The sequence below is a fragment of the Antedon mediterranea genome, chromosome 5 (assembly GCF_964355755.1).
Source record: "Antedon mediterranea chromosome 5, ecAntMedi1.1, whole genome shotgun sequence".
Classification (NCBI taxonomy): Eukaryota; Metazoa; Echinodermata; class Crinoidea; order Comatulida; family Antedonidae; genus Antedon; species Antedon mediterranea.
The window spans coordinates 4,225,268-4,247,847 of NC_092674.1; the positions used below are offsets into that span (position 1 = coordinate 4,225,268).

General features: G+C 34.0%; 1 protein-coding gene and 3 long non-coding RNA genes across 4 annotated transcripts; 2 read left to right on the forward strand and 2 right to left on the reverse strand.

Moving 5' to 3' along the window:
- Nucleotides 1–6,461: 6,461 nt before the first annotated feature.
- LOC140048948 (uncharacterized) lies at nucleotides 6,462–9,948 on the reverse strand. The gene is made up of 3 exons (XR_011845173.1): nucleotides 9,698–9,948; nucleotides 7,581–7,699; nucleotides 6,462–7,085 (listed from the first exon to the last, which is right to left on the reverse strand). It is a non-coding gene; the product is annotated as an uncharacterized lncRNA (long non-coding RNA).
- A 1,235-nt stretch (nucleotides 9,949–11,183) lies between these two features.
- LOC140048816 (vacuolar protein-sorting-associated protein 36-like) lies at nucleotides 11,184–21,422 on the forward strand. The gene is made up of 12 exons (XM_072093610.1): nucleotides 11,184–11,350; nucleotides 15,303–15,371; nucleotides 15,587–15,657; nucleotides 16,655–16,769; nucleotides 16,852–16,926; nucleotides 17,132–17,248; nucleotides 17,988–18,065; nucleotides 18,178–18,378; nucleotides 18,938–19,002; nucleotides 19,402–19,486; nucleotides 20,316–20,392; nucleotides 20,634–21,422. Exons 1-12 carry the CDS (start codon nucleotides 11,255–11,257, stop codon nucleotides 20,725–20,727), a joined length of 1,143 nt encoding a protein of 380 aa, XP_071949711.1. The 5' UTR covers nucleotides 11,184–11,254; the 3' UTR covers nucleotides 20,728–21,422.
- Nucleotides 12,035–13,302, forward strand: LOC140048818 (uncharacterized). Its single transcript, XR_011845151.1, has 2 exons — nucleotides 12,035–12,734; nucleotides 12,998–13,302. It is a non-coding gene; the product is annotated as an uncharacterized lncRNA (long non-coding RNA).
- Nucleotides 13,090–14,688, reverse strand: LOC140048817 (uncharacterized). The gene is made up of 3 exons (XR_011845150.1): nucleotides 14,170–14,688; nucleotides 13,728–13,832; nucleotides 13,090–13,612 (listed from the first exon to the last, which is right to left on the reverse strand). It is a non-coding gene; the product is annotated as an uncharacterized lncRNA (long non-coding RNA).
- Nucleotides 21,423–22,580: the final 1,158 nt, after the last annotated feature.

Sequence of the window (22,580 nt, forward strand, 5' to 3'; positions counted from 1 at the left end):
TTAAATAGTGGTATCTTAGTTTTAAAATAGAGATATCTCCATTAATATAGATATTTTTGTGTTTAAAACTAAGATATTTTTATTTCCGAATAAATGAGAGCTTGCCATAACGGATCGAGGTGGGGCCAATCTGAAAACGTGTCGTATACGGTATTCCGGCAAACTATACAAGAAGTAATTGATTTGATAGATTTGTTTTGCCCGTTTGCTTGCATCTTTTGTATTTCCATCGATCTGCAGAGATAGGCCTACAATATATTATAATATTCCTATTGGCAAAGAAGCGCCACAAAAGCCTCGAGTATTATTCAATATCAATTAGGCCTAACATGAAAATTGTTGTTCAGCGCCACAGCCTTGGAACCTCAGTCGAATAGTCACATTTTATTAATACTGTATCGCATAATTGTAATGCACTAATCAAATTGCAATACAGAAAAATGCTAAAGAAAGCATTATGTTAATTGGTCTTCCGTTGTTGTAGTGTAAGACGCGTAACACAGACTTAATAATATCGTTATGGTCTGATTACGCCTAGCTGTATCAATTCCCGTATTATTGTATCGTATTCCAGAATTTGTGGGTATCATGGGATAAGAAGATATAGATAGAAATATATGTAACAACATTATAATATTTATATACGAATGAAAATCCATATTACGTGCTGGTAATAACTAGAGATGGTTTAATTTAAACAAGTATATAGGACAGGAAATTCTTCTGATGAGGACATGTGTTGCATCTATATACGTAAAACGCTATTAATCATCTAAGACACTGTGAGTGAGTAGGTTTAGTTTTACGAATATCAAGCATTTCAATAATGGTAACCGACAGAAAATGTCCAGAATGTCTTTCTAAAACCTAAGTTTACCCGAGTCATTATCATTCCGATAACCCTCGTCTACACTTCCTAGAGGTGGGGGGGGGGGGGGGGGGGTATAAAATAACTCCATGTTAATTCAACCACCTATATGCTATTTATATAGACATCACAAATGAATATTTTATTTAATTGTGATTGGCATCTGTTAGAAGAAGCGTTAAGAGCGTCGGCTAGGCTACAATTTACGATTATGTTGATATATATATATATAAACTTTATTTAGACACGAGACTGATGTGCAGTACAACTCGTTCAATCAATATTGATTGTTTTTACACAAGTTCGTGATACTGTATTACTGTTAGAAGAAGCGTTAAGAGCGTCGGCTAGGCTACAATTTACGATTATGTTGATAGAGGCGTAATGGGGACGATCATCATTGACAGAGGAGAACATGGTGTTGAAGATAATGGTGGAATAGAAGATGATAGAAGATGGTGAGATTCATATGGCGATAATTGACATAATGCGAGCAGTGGCGTTGAGAATAAGCTTTATTTCCAATCAGATGTAACGCAAGGACGTAAACGCAACGCAAGCGTGTTGACCAATGACAAGCGACCGTTCGAATAATCCATCGCTTGTGATTGGTGAACTCACTTACGTTGCATTACGTCCTTGTGTTGCGTCTCTAGAGGAAACCAATCATTTAGCAGTACAATGGCACGGATGATGAGGAGGATGAAAATACAATAGAGATGACGTCATGGTTGTTTGTGGTAATTTTGATGACGAAGTGTAAAATCGAACTCTTCCCTATAACAGACTACTATCTATATCACCATTATTAATAATGCAAAAACTTGTTGAAAGACAAGTTTACTAATCAAACTCCATACCTGGTGATCAGATTAGACTACCAGATAACGAAGTGAATTAAATCTATGTAGGCCTATGATTTATCGAGGCCGAGGGACCACTATTAATATCGAACACAATCTTTCTCTTCAATCGTCAATAACTAAAGGCCGACTAATATTACGATTTAATCAGACTCTAGTCTCAACAAACCCACTCTGCTTTGATTACTGTTTTCCCCATGATTGATCAGCCCTGTATTTCCCATAGATTAATTATTTGCACACAAAACAGGAGTAAAGAAATAATTCAGCCTGTGATCACGATTTTCGCCTATCGTTGAACAATCTATATTTGGTATAAACCTGCGCTATTTTTGTTTGCTTACTTAATTTACGCATTGATTAGGCCTCTTGGGACGTCTATTGTGTGTCAAGTACCTTCCGTACTAATTAGGCCTGCATTATGTTCGGTTCTAAAATTGGTCAAAAGGCTTTTAAAACCCGCGTGTCACACAAACGTATAGTAGGCCTGTCTTTATTTTACTTCCTGGCTTCCATATTGCTGGGATACGATCGCCGCCAACTTTGTTTAAGCTTTGGTTCCCACTAGGACGCAACGCAAGGACGTAATAGCAACGATGAAGCGTGGTTCCCACTAGCGACGCAACACAAGGACGTACGTAAAACGCAACGCAAGTGAATTGACCAATCACAAGTGATGGCTTATTCGCTTGTGATTGCTAACTGTCTATAACTTCGCTTGTCATTGGTCAACACGCTTGCGTTGCGTTTACGTCCTTGCATTACGTTCTAGTGGGAACCAAGCTTAAGTGATTTGACCAATGACAAACAAAAACGATGGATTATCCGTCGCTTGTTATCAAAGGGGGATATTGTGGGTTCGTCGATATATAGTATACGCAAACAACAATACAATAGTGCCCAAATGTACTACTAGGCCTACAGGACATCATTAAACATTAGTGAGGATGCGTTTGCCAATTCATAGACCTGTGTTTGGTTATCGGCACTCTGTTGATTTAGGGCTTAGGCCCATATTATGTGATTACACGGTAACTCTGATTGTTGTGGTTAATCATCTTTTAATTCCATCTTGGAAATCCAATTTAAAAACTGTCAGTGAAATTGATTAGTATGGCAAATGCACATCATAATATTACAAAATACTTGAATTGTTTGATTGTATTTTGTTAATTAACAATAAATTATGTGAGGGTATTACAGTAAACTATATTGAAATTGACGCGTTACAGCTATGATAAACGAAAATGCGTTTACTTTGAAAATATTTAACCAGTCATATAAAACTGGAATTACTTGCAAAGTGCGTTGACTATCAACCAAAACGCGTTTAGTCCTACTTTGATGTGGAACTGTCATAGCTTTAAGCCTTCTTTAACTGCATAGTCTAAAGCTCTGTCTACACTATCTTCCTTTGTGACAACACAATGTCATGTGCCCATATATGGTGGTGATATGCTCAAATATGGTAGTGATATGACATCATCATGTGTTCTATGTAAGCAATGCGAACGCTTTTTGAGTTACTTTCGCATACTAGCGTCTGCACAATCATGATGGAAACGCGAGAAAAATACAATACACCTTATAACAAAAACTTTTAGTTTATAGCGTCAATGCCATTATTGCTAAATATCGAAAGAGAGCCTCACGTCTTTTATTATAAATTCCTAATTACATAATGTATATGACTTTGAATTACAATTCACAATAAGCTAATATAATCTGTTATTTTCCTATTATTATCATCAGTATCGATTCACGTATAGTGTACTAATAAGATCGAAAATTAATATCCGTGCTCCTAAGAATGTATATGTTCATTCCACCATGGAGATATAAACAAGAAATATTTCTTACAAAAAACGCCGCGTAACTTTTTGACTGGACAGTTGTAAGAACAGTCTTCATTAATCTAATATAATAGGTCGGCCAATCAAAACGCAAGTGAACAATTGGGACTTTACTTGTGATTTATGTCATTGGCCTGTCAGCACAGTCGTTTCTTTCTAGAATTAAACGCACAAACTTGTATTGGGAATAATGTATGTTTATGTGGTTATTACTATCGCATTTAGGTATTGATAATAATAATAATATGGCTTTTGAATATATAATTACTGTCTGTAGAATAACATTTATACATTTTCGGTTCGCGATGAAAAGTTATATGAATGGATTTGTAATATAGGTATTTATAATAATAGTATATGGGTTGTATTATTGCTAAGCTATCACCAAATCGCGTTATAACATTATTTCTCAGGGTTTTTTGCACCATTGATCAATACCAAACGCGTATCTGTATTATAGTTTTTAATGAATCATTACATTACTAAAAATACCCAATTAAATCAATCGCGTCAGTCCAATTCCGACTTATGTTTCGATCAGATAGTTCTGTGTCTACACTGTCCCAACTAGTTTAACAAAAAAAGTGTGATGTGCCCAAATAGGGTAGTGATATGCCCGAATATCGTAGTGATATGACATCGTCATGTCTATATAATATGGACACATCATATTTAGCTTGATAGTATAGACAGAGCTTAAGGATTATATTTAAAAAATGTTTTCTTACATTTTGAAAAAAAAGTATTTATTTGTTTATAAGCCCAATTTTCCAGTCTTAATTTTACATTTTGAAAAAAAAGTATTTTATTTGTTGATAAGCCCAATTGTGCAGTCTTATTTTACATTTTGAACGAAAGTATTTATTTGTTGATAAGCCCAATTTTTCAGTCTTATTTTACATTTTAAACGAAAGTATTTATTTGTTGATAAGCCGAATTTTCCAGTTTAATAATAATGACCCCTTCCACAGTGCTTATACCATATACATTTTACATGATATTGACCGTGGGTTCTTTACGCCTCTGATGCATTTGTTTTTATTGTACCTTTTTAATAAATTATTATATGTTTAGGCCAAATCACACCCAATTTAATGAAACGGTCAGATTCTGATTTCAATTGAACGAAAGTAGTACTGTATTATTCATTGATAAGCCAAGGGTCCCATGGCGTTAGCCGATATCTTGAGCATTTGACTCATGTCAACCTGTGACACAAATCATTCTTCAAAATCTAAAGAAAGAACCTCACACGTCTTTTTTGTGAGTGATACACTATGGATATGCACACGGAAATAATATGTGGACATTGCAAACAATCATAGGCCTACAGTAATAAACATAACATGGCTAATAAGCATAGCATTCAGACTGGTTTGTTTTCTAGTGGATTTTTATTTACTTTAGCATGTAGAATAAAACTAGTAACAGTGGCTATATTAATAATTATACTGATTATCCTTGATGTTATCGCGTCTAATAATAAAATATTTTGTTGTTGATAAGCCCAATTTTGCAGTCTTAATAATGACCCTTCCACAGTGCATTTTACATGATATTGACCGAGGGTTTTTACGCCTCTATAGCCACTGATCAATACCATAATTAATGTACTTTTTTTTAATGAAAATTGAAATGTGTTTCAACATACCCAATTCAAAAAACGGTCCGTTTTCGAGTTCAATCTTTTGATTAGAGAGGTTGGAGTTTCATTTTGAACGAAAGTATTTATTTGATTGATAAGCCAAATTTCTAGTCCTAATGATTTGAGATTCAACGGGTTTTGCTTTCAATTGTATAATAATATAATTATATATTATATATAAATATAATATTAAGTATAATTATGAATTCACCAACACTTTCAGGCCCAATAACAATGATCCCGGGCCCGAGTTTTTGTAGACCGGACTTCCATGCACAGCCACATGTTAAGAAATATGAATCTCTTTATGAATTTAATATGGTTCGAAATGATATTACACAACAACGATTAGACAGCAACTGTCCAAGAGTCCAACTAATAAAATCGGAATGATCAATTAATTAAACATTTACAGCATAAGGCCCATACACTAGGCATGGAGGTATAAAAATATTTTTATACCTCCATGCACTAGGACGATAACGATCGACGATAAATAGACAAATATGCATTTTTAATACATAAACCAAAAGAAATATAAACAATTCCTTTGATGAAAATTATATTTTCACACGTCCAATTAAATGACGTCATGATTAGTAAGACCATTAATATCGTGACAATACAGCGATTTTATTGTTTTTATTTATCATGACGTCATTTGATTGGAATTTGAAAAACATTATTTTTATCAAAGACAGCATAAATGATTATCCTATATAGGTCTAGAACGAAAACCTTTCTAATTTCTTTTGGTTTATGTAAAAAAAATGCATGCTATATATTTATCGTCCGTCGTTATCGTCATAGTGTAATTGGGCCTTTATACAAAAAAAAAATAAATTGATTACGAAGTTACATGTCATTTTCACCTATCACCAAAAAACTAACACTAATTAATTGTTACGAAGCCAAATTATATTATATATTTCATTAAATCTGAACTTTACGGTAAATGAAGAGTAAGTATCAGTTAATATGAATAATATAACTAGTAAGTCTATGAACTTGCGTCCAGACACAGAACTGTGACATTACTATCATAAATGTTGAAACCACTTATAAAACCTTTTTTTAAAGAAAATATAATTGTGTTAGGAGAAGGCTAATAAACAAATAGATAATGTACAAACCTTTTTCTGGATTAATTAATGGAGCAGGCGTTATAATAATCTGCTGCTGCTACCTAGACTGATTGTTCACCTTCTGACGATAATTGATTAGACCCCCCCCCCCCCCCCACGGCATCTGATAACCAAAAAAAAATTTACCAGGACTGTTTCAATGATTTAATATCTGACGGCGTATTATTATAAAATTGGCCTAGATTGACAGTCAAAAGAAAGTCATTGTAAATACCTCCCTTTATGTTGACAGAGCCAAAATAAAGTTTTGACCATTATCGAATGATTATTTGACAGTGACTTATTATAACACCGGCCTGGTTGACAGCAAAAACGAAGTTATTATTTATTGAACAAGATTTTACAGATTTCCGTCTACATCTCAATAATACTGTATTATCAGCAAAGGCTTTCATATAGACTCTCTTCTCCCAGACGTTTTTTGGGTCCAGCAGCTACCTATAAATTATAGTCGAGTTTCCAAATTCACAAAACTGTCAGCCTTAGATACTAAAGCTACCGCTATGAAACAGCTTATTAATGAATGTGTCCTCCTGGGACATAGCTGGCTAGAGCCGCGGCGCGAAAAGTTGTATACCTCCATGATTCCACCTGCTACATGTAAGATAGTATGGCACGCTGAAGATGTCTTTAGTTTTTGAATGCTTTTGTAACACAATCTTTAGATGGAGTCATGGAAAGTTGGAACTCTGGCATATCGACTTGAGCACTCTGGAAATAAATAAAATCAAGAAAATATTGCACAAATATATTATGCATAACTATCCGAATGTTTTAAGATATCTTAGTTTAAAACTAAGATATCTTTATTTCCGAATAAATGACAGTTTGGCGCGCCATAGTTTAGGCCTATTGTGAGGTTGGATCATGCAACTATAAGGCCTACTAACATGCAACCCACGGACATTTTCTCTATTAGAATTGATATTCATTAGAGTTGGTAAGCAGCATGGCAAAACACACAGGCATTTTGGAAAAATAGTGCCTAAGTCAAATCCGAGCGCTAAATAATAGCCTATTAATAATCTGTCAAAATAATCAGTGCAGCACACGACCGCAGCAAACCTTTGATCCGCGCCTGCATATTGAGAGAGCTTGCTTGGAAAAATAGGTTGACTATAATTGCAAATTGCCTTTGGCTTCAAATTGTATATTTTTCCATACATTATCACATGAATCAAATATTTAAAGGATTAATATACTTGCCAAGAATAACGATCCAAGAAATATTACAGTTGAAGCCAATAGAATCACGTTGCCGTCTGTTTTTGGAAGTTCCTGATTGCACAGTGCCATACCACGTGACACACGAGTCACATGACGTGCTTTAATGACGTAGTAATAAAAATAGAAATGTCAACATTTTCGTTCATATTATTTACAATGTAATAAAAAAATAGATGTGGAGTTATTCTACTGTAGTAGCCTTTATGATTGTTTTCAGTATGGTATTTTAAATGCTGTTGGAAAATTATTTATATGGTTTAATTTGGAAATAATTTGTATCCTGGAGTTTCCTTTGAAGGTGTGTTTATGAGATTTTCACTTTGTGTAAGAAGCACAGTGAACAGGTAACATGTGATGTGTACATGTACACCAAACGTTTCTTTGATTTCTGTGTTGTTAATTAATTGATTGATTAAGTGTGGAACAACTGCTTATATGAATTCAATTAATTTACCCTGTTTCATTACTTATCTTACTATTCTGGATCCCACGCGATTTAATAATGAACAAAAAATCCAAACCGTAGCCTAGTTGCAATTTTATTTACAAGTACATCACAAAATAATAACAGTTTTTCATTATAAAAATATTGGCATAACAATAACATCAATTATTAATGGCAAACGAACGCCGTCAAGATAATTGTGGTTTGTAAACGCGCGAACATTTTAGTTCGCGAATATAAAAGGACACATGGAGCAATATCCGTATCAATAACACTACATTCACGTTCAGACGATTACGATGTACTGTACAGTACATGTACATGCTGTCCAAGTCATGTTTTGTTTATAATGATTCTTGTAGGTCTTTGTGCCTACTACATCCTATCCCCCCCCCCCTTTTTTTTTTGCTGTGCCTGAATAAACATGGGTTTTTGATAATGTAGGCCGGTGTGCATATAGATCCCGTCACCTTTGCTGTGCTTGGATAAATATGGGTTTTCGATAATGTAGGCCTATTTATATAATAGTAATAGGTCTAGACCCAGTAACCCATTCCTTTGGGATACACACTAAGGGTAAGGGGACACTTTCACGTGAAAATATTTGTATATACTATCTATATAAATTATCAAGAGAACACGTGGGTAGGTCCAAACGGTGCCCAATTGCGATCTACTTTTAGCAAAGAGTGTGATGGTAGTGGTTCAATGTATCCCCGTTCAATACACCAGTCAAATACATCGTTTAAAAACCAAATTGCCTATTTATCGAATTTTATTGCTCAAATCATAGAATTGTGACGTCCCATTTATGTTTACTATAAGAAGAAAATGTCGTGCAATACATTTTACGAGCACTTAGGCAATTGGCACATTTTGCACATTAAAACCACAGGAGTGAAAGTATGTGTGGATTAATCATTAGATGAGACATTGATGTTATTTTTCAGTCTATGTAAGACTAAATGTTAATCTAATTTGAGATATCAACCGATTTATACCTAAATTACTAATGATGTTTTATCAGTACCTAATAAAAACAACCCAGTTCAATCTAATAAAGATTTTAATTTTAATCTAACCGGTGAAAAATATGACCTTCTAGTACCTTTGACGTACTGTACTGGATGGATCTAAAATACAGACTAAAGCTATTATGTTTACACATCGAACCAATTTAATGAGTGATGTGCCCAAATACGGTAGTGGTATTCCAAAATATGGTAGTGATAGGACATTATCATGTCCATGTATGGGACTCACACATTTTTGTCACATAAAGTTTGGTGTAGACCGCAAGTTCTAGGATGCATGCAATTAGGTTTTAGCACTGGATCCTTGCAGAGTTGGGGAAGGGGACACTGGCGCACCCAAATGTTTCACTTTGGTGTTTAACGCGGGAAAGGCAGGTGTGGCAAAAGAGGAGGAAGTGCCATAAACAGCAGACGATCAGACTAACATTATGAGGGCCCATTATGAACATACAGTTGCAGATATCCTGCCCAAACCAACACATCTATTTCCTTCTTGCACATACCACGTATAGGCCTAACTCCATGCACTTACAACACTATAGGCTAATATAAATAACAGGGTTAATTGTTTTACTTATTTGGCTCAAATTGCATAATGAAATAAACACATACAGTACCTGGTCTTAATAGTGTCCTTACGAAATGAAACATTTTCTGCACTGACGATCTTTTTTTAAATGATGTTTAACTAATTGAGTTCTCTATATCCAGGTATTGCTGTTTATTCGCTTGTATAACTTACATCCGGGACACCAAATGATGATTTAATACATTAATGTGACAGTCCACTCCTCCAGCGTATACTTTCGTCTGATTAAGAATTTACTGACTGGAATACATAAAATTCTTTAATGTTTATATTATGCTATGCATTCGATATTCAGGAAGTTCGTTGAAAACAGGCCAATTGACGACCGCCTTTAGTGATTTAGTTTCTAGACTTTGGACGATGTAATGTACTTTATACTTGGTATAACATGTGATTGAATGAATGTTACCGGTGGGATTCCTGGTGCTAATGCGCCATCAAACAGGAAAGAAAAAAAAACCTTGTAAATGCTTCAACAGAAATTTCATTGATGCATTTAAAAATGCATATGTATATTAAGTTTCATCTTGATTGATGGTTCATAGTCATTTATATTTAAATAACCAATATCTTATTGTGTCATGTGACATTTAGATAGCTATTAATTTATTATACATATAACATCAAGAGCATATATACAACTATATAAGCTCTGTCTACACTATCAAACTTTATGTGACAAACAAATGTGATGTGCCCATGGATACGATGATGTCATACCACTACCATATTTGAGCATATCACTACCATATTTGGGCACATCACATTTGTTTTGGTCCAACTAATTTGCTTTTATACAGTATCTTTATAATAGAAATGCGAGATGATGTTGTCCAAAGTAGAGTGTATTATTTGCTGAGACAATTTTTCCTGGCAGGTGGGTTTCCAATCTTGGCGGAAAAAATAAAAGGATTATTAGTCTATCATAACAATTATTTTGTGTAGGCCCTAAAGTTCGAATAAATAATCACGCGTACTACGTGATGTTAAATGTCTCTCTGTTTAAATGATACTGTTCAAAGGTCGAAAACAACAGGTATGGTATGAATGAATACATAATGATAACATAACACGGAAACCATCATCAATATTTTATGAATATTAATTAATTATTAAAAAGCCTTATGAATTAAAACTTGTCATCAGTCTGGTAGTAATCCAGGAATAGGTTTGGGGTAGAAATATTATGATGCTAAAGCTTTTTCAGAATAGAGTCCCAAATGTTGTGTTGAACAACATACTAAAAGTCCTGGTTTTCCGATACAACATTTAGGAACTATCCTGAATAATTCAGCTTTAAGCATATTTATTTCTACCTTTTGCATCTAATGGGCCTACTCGACTCCTAGACTTTAACCTTGGCTTACTACGAACTGACGCACTAGGCTTATACTATCACTTGTCATTTTGCTGTAGTTACAATGCAAATTCATTAATTCGTTTTCTTCATTAAAGCAAACGACGGATACGCGACGCGTTTTGATGTAAATTAGAGAGGGCGCACTTGATTTGAGGACATTTTGTGTGAGGTAAACATTAATAAATGTTTTTTTTTTCCTCTGAAAACATGATTTAAGAACTAAAAATGGATCGATTTCAGTGGTCAAATGGTGCATTGGTACAAGGGGAAATTGTTGTGACCCAGCAATCAGGAATAAAGATATATGATGGATCGGAAAAGGTAGGTTCAAGCAAACTAACAATCACACTCACAGTCTAGGCTCGCCTAGTAGTAGAGGCCGCGCCTACCACCTAAAGTTCCTAGTACAGTAGTAGTAAATAGGCTTTGCTAGCGGTCATGAATCTTCGTCCGGTAGGGCCCGGTAATGGTATCGCCTGGTATAAGGTTTTATGATATAAAATTAGTCGTAAATTTAACTTGAATATATATATTGCTTTCCAGAAACAAGTTAAAATCGGTTAAAATATTGTTAAACTTTTCGCGTCAACAAAACGGTCACAGTGCATTTCGGCCGCCAATCATTTCGGCCGCCGGTTATGGGACGACCAAATTCATGAAACTCCAAAAAGGACAAAATATGGCATGATCATTTCGGCCGCCAGGTATGGCGCGCCAAATTGAAATATCCAGAAATAACTGTACAGTATTACAGTGAAAAAAAAGTAACTTTATCAAGTCTATGGAACGCCACGGAGAACTATGGTCATTTAAACTAGACATCAGTTGTGCAATGGGCTAAATACATTTTGTTTTTGCCGTAGATTTAAAGTTATATTAGTTACCGTATTTTACCGTCTGAATATTTTGGTCAATGTTTATTTTTGCGTTTAATGTTTAATGTGCACGCTATACTGTAAATATCGCTGCTGTTTCTGGAATTGAAGACCGCCGATTCGGCTTAAAATGGATATGAAAGGATTTTAAAATTTCACAAAAAGGACTTTGTATGAATCCTTTTAATGTTAATAAACAGCACACAAAAAATTAGATTCAAATACCTAGTAGAAATTGAGAAATAAACAAATTAAATTTTGGTATAAAACGTCCGCAAAATGGCCGACCAACTGGCACGCCATCTTAATTTTTATGAACGTTCTATACGCACGTACGAGATCGTCAAATTTAGAGTTTGAAACACCCGGGGTTGTAGCCACGGCAGCAGTCGTTTTGTGATTGGTTAATGAATTTTAATACAGTCCAATCACCGCCTTGTCTCGTTCGCGGACTGTGTGGTGTAAACAAAATAAACAAACCCATGCTACACGAGACTCGCGTGTTGCAAGCTCCCTGTTGCTGCAGTCGTAGAAAATATCGATATTTCACAAATCAATAAAAAGTTATGTCTGCAAAGATTGTACGTGAAAAGAAGAAAGTGTGTATTTGTACTTCTCACACTAAACCACTCACGCAGACTACAAATTAGGCTAGGTCTAGTAGACTATAGTTTCTTCTAAATTCGCTAGTAGTAGGCTAGGCCTACACATGGAGTTACTCCATGGCCTACAGTACAAGAGAGTAGCAGTCGCCGGTCCACCGACGAACCTCCAGGAAGTGGACAAGGCGCGGGCGTAGACGTATGTAAAAGGCGACGTAAATAAAAAAGGTAAGCTTGTGTTGAACTTGTTTTTGGCTCTGACTTTTGTTATTGACTAATATAGTAATATAATAATACTAATAATTAAAGTAGAGCAGAGGAGGTGAGGCCGAGAGGATTATTATAGTTTAGTTAGTAACTGTAGTGTAATTAAATAATAACCTCTTTCTGTTTGTTACCAAGTCATAAAATATAATACTATAGGGCCTAGAGGTAGGATTGAATAAAAATAATAGTACATTTCCATCCATTTATTGGTCTTATCTTTGCAGATTTATGGAATCAACAGTACATGAGATGGCTTTGAAGAACTGTAAAATAGTACTAGTAATAAAATTGTAAACATCAAATTATATGGCAGAAATAGTGTGTGGAATGAATTTTATTGAACAAATGTATCATAATGAGTTTGGAACAAGCAGGATTTTTCAAACAGGACATAAATTACTTTTGAGACCTGAGTGATACATTTTAATTCTATCAACACCAGCCAGCTCCATCATATTCAAGAGATGGATTCTTTCATAAATGTCCATTGTACATAGTATTTGGCTAAATAAATAAAAAAAGAAGTACAGTAGTGGTTTATTTGTTAATATACCCAGACCCATTTAGATGGTTAAAAACAAACACTATATGATGCACTGCTACTAGTGTACTGTCTGGTAGTACATTACCATAGTTACAGTATGACTGTAACCCTAGCACTCGCGTCTAAAGAATTCTATTATGCATATTTTACTATTCTTCATAAATATTTAGTTCTGTAATTTTAATTGTCTGCGCTCATTCTATACTTGGTGTCTTAGTATACTGCATAAATGTATCGTGCAAGCATGATCCAAGTAGCATCTATTATAAAGTACTCTGGGTATCTTTTTATTCACCTGAAAAAAGGAAAATGAATAAGCACATGTTTATCTGCCCTCAAAACAAAATAATAATTTAGTATTATGTAGGTTTGATCAACAGTTTAAAATAGCAATGCTCAGTATCTGTTACCTTAATATTATAATTTGACTCTAACATTTGCGCTTCCATTCCAATCAATAAATACATTTGCTTATCCCGTCCATCAATTATCATAATTGCACTCCAATTATAGACCTGTAGGTAGGTAAAAATACAAATGAATTGTTTATTTACTGTATACTGTACTGTATATTGTACTGTATATGATACAAGCTGAAATACCCCTAACTAGGCTTGGCCTGTTATAACCTTTATTACTACATTAGAGAAAATCCAACTCTATTCATTTTATTGGGAATCATAATATTTAGTATTCAGTGTTGCCTAGCCTACTAGCTAGTAGGGCGGCATGTAATAACAAAAAAATATTTTAATAATACGTTAGTCAGGACACTACAGCACACAACAATATTAATAAACGTACTTATAAATAATGTGTATATACATAATACAGTAACACAATTGTGCTTACCATTAACACCCTCAACGATACATCAAGGAGCATACGCTCTCAGCTCACCTCTGGCCGGGCGACTAAACACCGTATATCCAGCAGTCATCACTACTAAAAAGGCCTAGGCCTAGCTAGCCTAGCTCCAGGCCATGGCATTGTCAAACACCATTTACTCGTCCAACCGTTTCTTCAAAACGATGTTAACACCCGTGTTAACAAGACGATGTGGACGAATTTCCATCAATTTCAGTTAATTACAACGAAATAATAATAAAATGAATGTTTCAATAATACGTGTATAATAAATAGCGAAATAAACATCGCTCGCGAGGAGGGTCGAGAGAGAGGCCAAGGTGGTCGACTCTGTGATTCTCACGCATGCGCAAAATAACTCCGTGTACCCAGCAAGATAGGCATTTGGCTATGAATTTCGTAAAAGATGGCCTTGAAAAACGAAATTAAAATCCGTTTTAAAAAAAACTTGGTTGATAATATGAATTAATTTTATTCGATTAGGCTAACATACTTATCCAAGAATAAAAACATCAAAGCAATAAGTAATTACTACCATGCTTTTGCATCAATCAATGATTTCCTGCTAAATTCCTATCTCTGTAATACAAAAATAACTTTTAGTGACGTCACAAAAAGTTTTTCACAGGTTTCTCAGGGGCGTTTTGAGGGCGTTGTCGTCCTCCAAAACATTAAGTATGACTATGGCAAGCTTAAACCTGATTGATCTACACGTTGAGCCAATAAAATGATATTGTTAGGAACCCTTTCATATCCATTTTAATACAGTATTTAGTAAAATATCAACATTTTAACACACATGGCGTGTCATACATATTCAAGAATAATTACAATTCTGGCGGCCGAAATTAACAATACATATTTTGTCCTTTTTGGCGTTTCATGAATTTGGCAATTTCATAACCGGCGGCCGAAATGACTGGCGGCCGAAATGATCAGACACCAACAAAACATCACTTATTACAGAGGGCGGTCTTCAATTTCAATTTATTTTGATATTAAAAAATGTATAAAATGTACAATTAAATTAATTAAATAGCACAATAACATTAAATGTTATGTTAGCATGTACTTTAGATATTATTTTATATTAATAAATGTTTTAAAAATGTTTTTAGACACAGTTTGAGAAAGGTTTGCTGGTTCTAACAAGTCATCATTTGTTATGGAGGGATGCAGTTCGAAAGGTATAGTTTTTTTAATGAACTTTTGATGCATTAATTAAATAACAGGCCTATTATAAAATAGTAAGAAAAAAACCCATATTTTTTTTACACATCACACAATATTTTTTATGATGATATAAAACAATCTAAATCAAAGTTAAATCATGACTTCCCTCCCTCATTGTTTGCAGTATATGTATTTACTAATTCTATTTTTGTTTTTTTCCCCCAAACAGTCAAGTGCTATAGCTCTCCCATTAGAAAGTATTTTGTATGCAGAGGAGGTATCAGAAGGCAGAGGAAAAAGGTACAGTAATATACCACACAAATCTATCTATATATAAATTTACGTAAGGGCAAAATTCGGTAAATCGCGCTTTACTTCTAGAATTTTTACTCGATTGTATATAAAGTTGGTTCGTACTTTCGGTACTGATTTTAACCACCTGATGTAACCCTGTTTACTAATTAAATTAAGTTAGATAATTAGTTATTGACGATTAAAACGAATTTAGGTTCAACGATTTGCCCCAAATAGGGGGTTTTTCGATCGTGGTATACACTGTCTAATGGATGTCCATCTTGAAAAATACCCGCCACAAAAATGCGAGGAGGCTTCGCATTTTCCTATCTCCTCCTACGATAATTGTTTTTAATAGCTGAAAACCGGTTGAACAGCTAGAGTACAGCATCATAATGTTGAAGACAGGCCGATTTTCTTTAAAAAATACTATTTTGATAGATTTAATATACGTTTATAGAAATGTATTGATTTGCAATGAATGGAACATTCCAAATTATTGCATACCTCCATGGTTTAACACAAGTAGGTAAATTTATAGACCCTTGGAGAATAAACAGAAATAGTATTGTAATGCTATACAATACTGCAAATAGGTAACTTTCACGATAAACGTGAAAGTCTCCCGATATTCTATATCTTCTACTGGATTAGCCTTGCACTCTTGAAATATCCAGTTTTACTTTAGTATTAAGCTCTGTCTACACTATCAAACTTTATGTGACAAAATGATGATGTCATATCACTACCATATTTGGTATGCTAATATCTAAATAGAGCTTTCTATGTTTTCATATACAGTATTTTTCAAAATGTTTTATCGCCCTCTATAATTTGGACAGTTTTCATAAACTACCTGTTCTTTATTGCATGTCATAAACATCATTTTATTTTACATGCCTGTCATCCCATATTTATTAATACATATAGAGAAAATACTAATCAATATTTATATTTTCGTTTTCTTTAATACTAATCAATGCTCTTCTTTCATTTTCTTTAGTCAAAAGATAGTTCTTCATTTATTACCAGCCAAACCTGGTAAGCCTGCAGGTCCTACAATGAGCAGTGTACATTCCTACATCAGGCTGAGTTTTAAAGAAGCTGGGGAAACTGAGGTAGTAGGCCAATAATAATAAACTTTAAACGCAGTTAAGCATCACTTATTTTCTTTATTTCTTACTCAAGTTTTTCATTTAGTTTTTCAGGTGTTTAAGCGAAGAATTGCCACGAAAACGGTGGGAGAGTCTTGCCCCTTCAGCCGTTAAAGAAAAAGTTAGTTTATATTGCATCAAATACAGAAATTAAATGCATATACAGTCGACTCTCCCAATTGGCTGTACTATTATAGTAAAAATTCCAGTATATATCAGACTTTAAGTAGAATAATTTTGAGGAGAATATTGCAATTGTTGAGTTTACTAAAAACAAACACCACTGTTAGTTTGTTTATATTGATGTCCCATTTTATTATCCACAGCCAAAAGAAATTCGAGCAGGAATTGTTGGAATTGAACGACGAATAGAGGAGAAGCGTAAAGAAACAGACACAACAATTTCAAAGGCTTTTGAAGATTTAAACAAACTAATGGATAAGGTAAGTCACACTGTTTGTCTGTCTGACCGCAGTTCATGCATACATAGCTTAAGAAATGAGTTATCAATGAAATATTTTGGTAATGTTATGAAGTTTGTTTCTTCGTGCTACAGTAGTTAAGAATTTAAGCTCAGCAACTACCATTTTTATTTTGTGCCTCATTAGCTTTAAAAAATGAATAAAGAATCATGGGTCTAATGTCAACTAGAGGGCTCTTCAAGGGTGCATACCTTCACCTATATTATAATTCCCCTATATAACATTCCGCCTGATATTTTTTATAATTTTTGTGTCCTTGAACGTGAGTGAGTTGATGTATTATGGTTATATATCCAGCCTTTCGCTGTTGAGATTCTAAATTTAATTCAACCTCATAACCTCTCGCCATTATTTTATTATTATTATTATTTTATCTTCAAAAACCACACAATGTCACACTTAATCTTGATTTCAGGTGGATTGACCCATTTGTTAAATTAAAAATGTAATAATTTTATGGAACTTTGGTTTTTCTTTGTTGTTTGTTAACATGAATTAGACTAATTAGACTAATGAATAGATGCCCCAGGGTAACCCCAGAGATGGTACACTAAAATACAATGGATTACAAATTATTAATTATTCAACAGCTTAAACATTCAATGTGAGTGTAGCTTTCTAATTAAAAACTTAACCTGATAACCTTAATGAACAAACAAAATGGGATAAAAATAATATTTATTTAATTGTGTTTTCACAGGCAAAGGAAATGGTGAACTTGTCCAAGACAATAACAAACAAAATAAAAGAACGTCAAGGTAGCATTACAGAGAATGAGGTACAAATTTAACAAATATTTATGTAATATTTAGAAATAGCAGCTTTAACCATATTTTGTGGGGGGTTTTTTTTCGATCAAAATTGTGATGTAAATTCTGTATTTTTTACAGACAGTGCAATTTAAGTCATATCTCTTAAGCCTGGGCATTGACAATCCTGTCACAAGAGAGACTCATGGATCAGGATCCAACTATCACAAAGAACTTGCAAAACAGCTTGCAGAATTTCTCCAGAACCAGATCGAAGAGAACGGAGGCATGATGGCATTGACCGATGCATATTGCAGAATCAACAGGGCAAGAGGTATGGAGGTAAGAGTGACAATCTATTATATGCACATAACCCGGTATTCATTAAAAACTATACATGGCTGCAGTGAGTCTGTTGTTTTTTTAAAAAATGTTGTCATTTATATAGCACTTTTAACAACAGAATGAAGTGATGTTTATGAATAAGTTCAAGTTTATGAAAAGTTCATGTTTATGGATAAGTTCATGTTTGTGAATAAGTTCATGTTTGTGAATTAGTTCATGTTTGTGAATTCATCATGTTTGTGAATAAGTTCATGTTTGTGAATAAGTTCAGGTTTGTGATTATGTTTATGGGTAAGTTCATGTTTATGGATAAGTTCATGTTTGCGAATAAGTTCATGTTTTTGAATTAGTTCAGGTTTGTGAATAAGCTCATGTTTGTGAATAAGTTTATGTTTGTGAATAAGTTTATGTTTGTAAATAAGTTTATGTTTGTGAATAAGTTCATGTTTGTGAGTAAGTTCATTTTTTATGAATAAATCATTGTTATAAAAAAAGAAATAAACTGAAATTAAAATATATAACAAATTGAATTACAAATATTTTAATTTGATTATAGTTGCTGTCTCCCGATGACCTGGTAGATGCATGTAAACAGTTTGAGAATCTTAAGTGTCCATTAAGGTAAGATAAGACACATCACATGGTCAGTAATTATACTAGTCTAGTTTTGTTCTCCCAAAACTGGACACTGCCAAGCTGACCAAGAATAGCTGGTTATTCCAAGTTAAGATAAGATATCTTTATTTGTCAACGAGTGGAAATTATGATACTTGTCTCATACAAAGTTAAAACAGTAATGGAAACACAAATATAAAAACCATTAAATCCTAAAGTTATCAAAACCAATATCAAGTCATATCGAATACAATATCAGAAATGACTTTGCGGTTGTAATGTATGATACTGTGTTGTGGGAGAGTTAAATTGATAATAGTATGATTGGATTGAGGCAGGCTTATGATAGAGGAGAGACATTGCACACACAAAACAAACAGATGTTTGATCATTTTATTTTGACAGATTGCGTTCGTTTACAAGTGGTGTAATGGTTATTGAACTGATATCAAAAGGAGAAGAACAAGTTATGCACGAATTAGAGGAATTGGTAAGACGTCAGTTTACAAAGGCTTATCCAATAAAACCTCTATTAAGGGGACACCTTTGGGACCCAAAAATATGTCTCCTTAATAGGAGTGTCAACTGAATAAGGGTATTTTTAAACTACATGTCTATGATAACTACCATAGTTGTGGTTAAACACAATTATTACAACAAATAATAATAATTGTCAATCTTCAAGAAGAATTTCTGTTGTTTTTTTATGATGATGATGGACAAATAAAGCATTTCAGTATTCAGTAAATAAGCTGTGTTTACATGGTTTTTGCTCTATCATAGTTAAATTGTGATCTATTGAGTTGTGGTTTAGCTTAGTCTGTGTTCAAACACAAAAAATACACCAGTTAAACATCAAACATCCCTATGATGAAAAGTGTTTATCTAGTGTTACATTCTGAAACCTATCCGAGTTAAAGTTACATCGCATGTATCTCTGAAACTCTGAAATAATAATCAATAATTATAAAAAGAAAAGATGATCAAATGCGCATTGTATCCAGAAATTTTCATATTAGAAGAAGTATATCAGGTAAACAAGGTATAAAGCTATGTGATGTGCCCATATATGGACATGATGATGTCATAGCACTACCATATTTGGGCATATCACTACCATATATAAGCACATCACACTTTTTTTTGTAAAACTAGTTTTGATAGTGTAGATAGAGCTTTAGACTTGTATCAGGTTAACAACGTATGAGATTTAACTGATCACACAACTCAAATGAACTGGGTGTTTAGAACACTGTTAACTCTACTGCTGGTGGATTATATTATAGCTATATAATTGTTGTGGTTATCTTTTTTTGTAGCTGGAGAATCAAGGATCTCTGTCTGCAAATGACTTATCAAAACTTATTGGAATATCAATATCACTAGCTAAATCCAGGTGAGATATGAATGTATCAATAGATAATAAATGTAGGGGGTTGAGTTGATGGAGCTAGTGGGAGAAGATGGAGGCGAGGTACAGGTAGGAGAGTGCAGGAGGTATTCATTTAATTAAACATTTTTTAAAAAACATTTTAGGTTTGGAATATTTATTCCTGTAAGTCTGTAAATAAATTAAACTGCTCATAATATATTTTGGTTTTTACTTTTTTGTGATATTTAACTGTTTTTTCCTCTAGGCTGTTGGCTGCTGAAGATTCAAGTAAAGCCTGCCGGGATGAGACTGTGGAAGGCCTAAGATTTTACCCTAATAAATTTATAACTGCAAGTTGAATGCACTATCACCAACTTATACTACTTTTATACTAACAGAATATCTAACAAGTGTTGTCATCTAAGATATTTTTTCACTTTCAAACATTAACAAGTTCATGACCTTTATTTAATATTAAGAGATTGGAATTTAACAGTTGATATAAGTATGACATGGCAAAGGTGCAAGATTAGGCTAAGAGCAGCAACAGCGCACAAGCGGACAATATCATACTCTTGTTTCAGTTCACGGCTTAATGTTCCATCCAAAGGATTAGACATTATTAGTAAAGTAGAGGTCTGCTACTTGTCACCAAGACGATGCTGTCATTAACTCTGAACTCTTACACACATCCTTGAAAAAAATTTGATGTGCCCATATATGGATATGATAATGTCATATTATCACTACCATATTTGGGCGTATCACTACCATATTTAGGCGTATCACTACCAAATTAATTTAGGCGTATCACTACTATATTTGTGCACATCACACTTTTTTTGATAGTGTGGACAGAGCTTAACATTGCGACAATTCTTACTGGCAGGCTAAATACAGTATCGAGATAATCATGGACACATTTACAAAATCGTAAATATAAATTTGAAAAAATTGAAATTATAAACTATAATAATATATATAAAAATTATATATAAACTAAATTAATTTTCGTCTTATTTATCCCACTCTTGTATAGAATTAAAAGATATTCTATGAGTTTTAGAAATAAAAATGTTTGAAATTTGTAGAATGTATGATACATTTTTACAAATAGTAAACAGTAAATATATAGGGTTGTAGAAAGATAATTATTTTACGTACAGTACGGCGTTACGTGACCACACGTGTCGTTGCGTTAACGTTATGTAAGGTAAAGCGTGGTTCCCACTAGAACGCAACGTAACGCAGCGACGTATCGACGCAAAGTGCTGTATTGCGTAATCACAATTGGGAACCGACGACGCAATAGGGCTGCAAACATCATAGGTTTGATTTCACACAGGCGGGGGCAAACACAATGATTCGAAGGGCATTTTCTTACGTTGCGTAGGTTGCGTTACGTTGCAAGTGGGAACCAAGCTTTATATTACGTGGCGTTACTTGACACTAATCGGCTTTACGTGACATCACGCGGCGTTACTTGACATCACGCGGCGTTACGTGACATCACGCGGCGTACTTGACAGCATTACACGGCGTTACTTGACATCATCACGTGGCGTTACGTGTAGGCCTACTGATGTGAATTGTAGTCCCTATTCCAATATAGTGAGCCCCACCTTCGTGTATTATTCCTTTTCCTTCCACCACCGTAACCCTACCTGTGTGGTGATGTCACAGGCCGCGTTATTAGTATAATTATACCGGAAACAATTTTGCATCAAAAAAGATTTTTTACAATGAAATAGCGTTTGAAATTGCAGATACGTTACCTGAATATTGGACAAGTTAGAATTGCAGCGGATATTTAAAAAATCAATTATCGGTTTGGCGCCGTATGGAAGTTAGCAAAAATTAAAAAAATACCGTTCAAAACATATCATCTTGCAATACAAATATGGTAATATTAAATTCGCTTGTTCTATTATACTAATCAAGTTGTCCGTTAATTTGTAAATAATAGAGCCTGAAATAGAACCCGTATGAAGAGCTATAATTAGGTTTAATATGCACTCTGATGATCGGTAGGCCTATAGACTGACCTCTTTAATATTTACCAGTAAAGTTGAGCCCACGTTCAATATCGTAACGGACAATAGAATAGGTATCAGGTTTCCATTTATTAAAAAATAGATAGCGATTCGTGTTACGGTGGTCACTTGTGATGTTGACAGTTCATACAATTGCTCCGGTAACCTGTATCCAAATT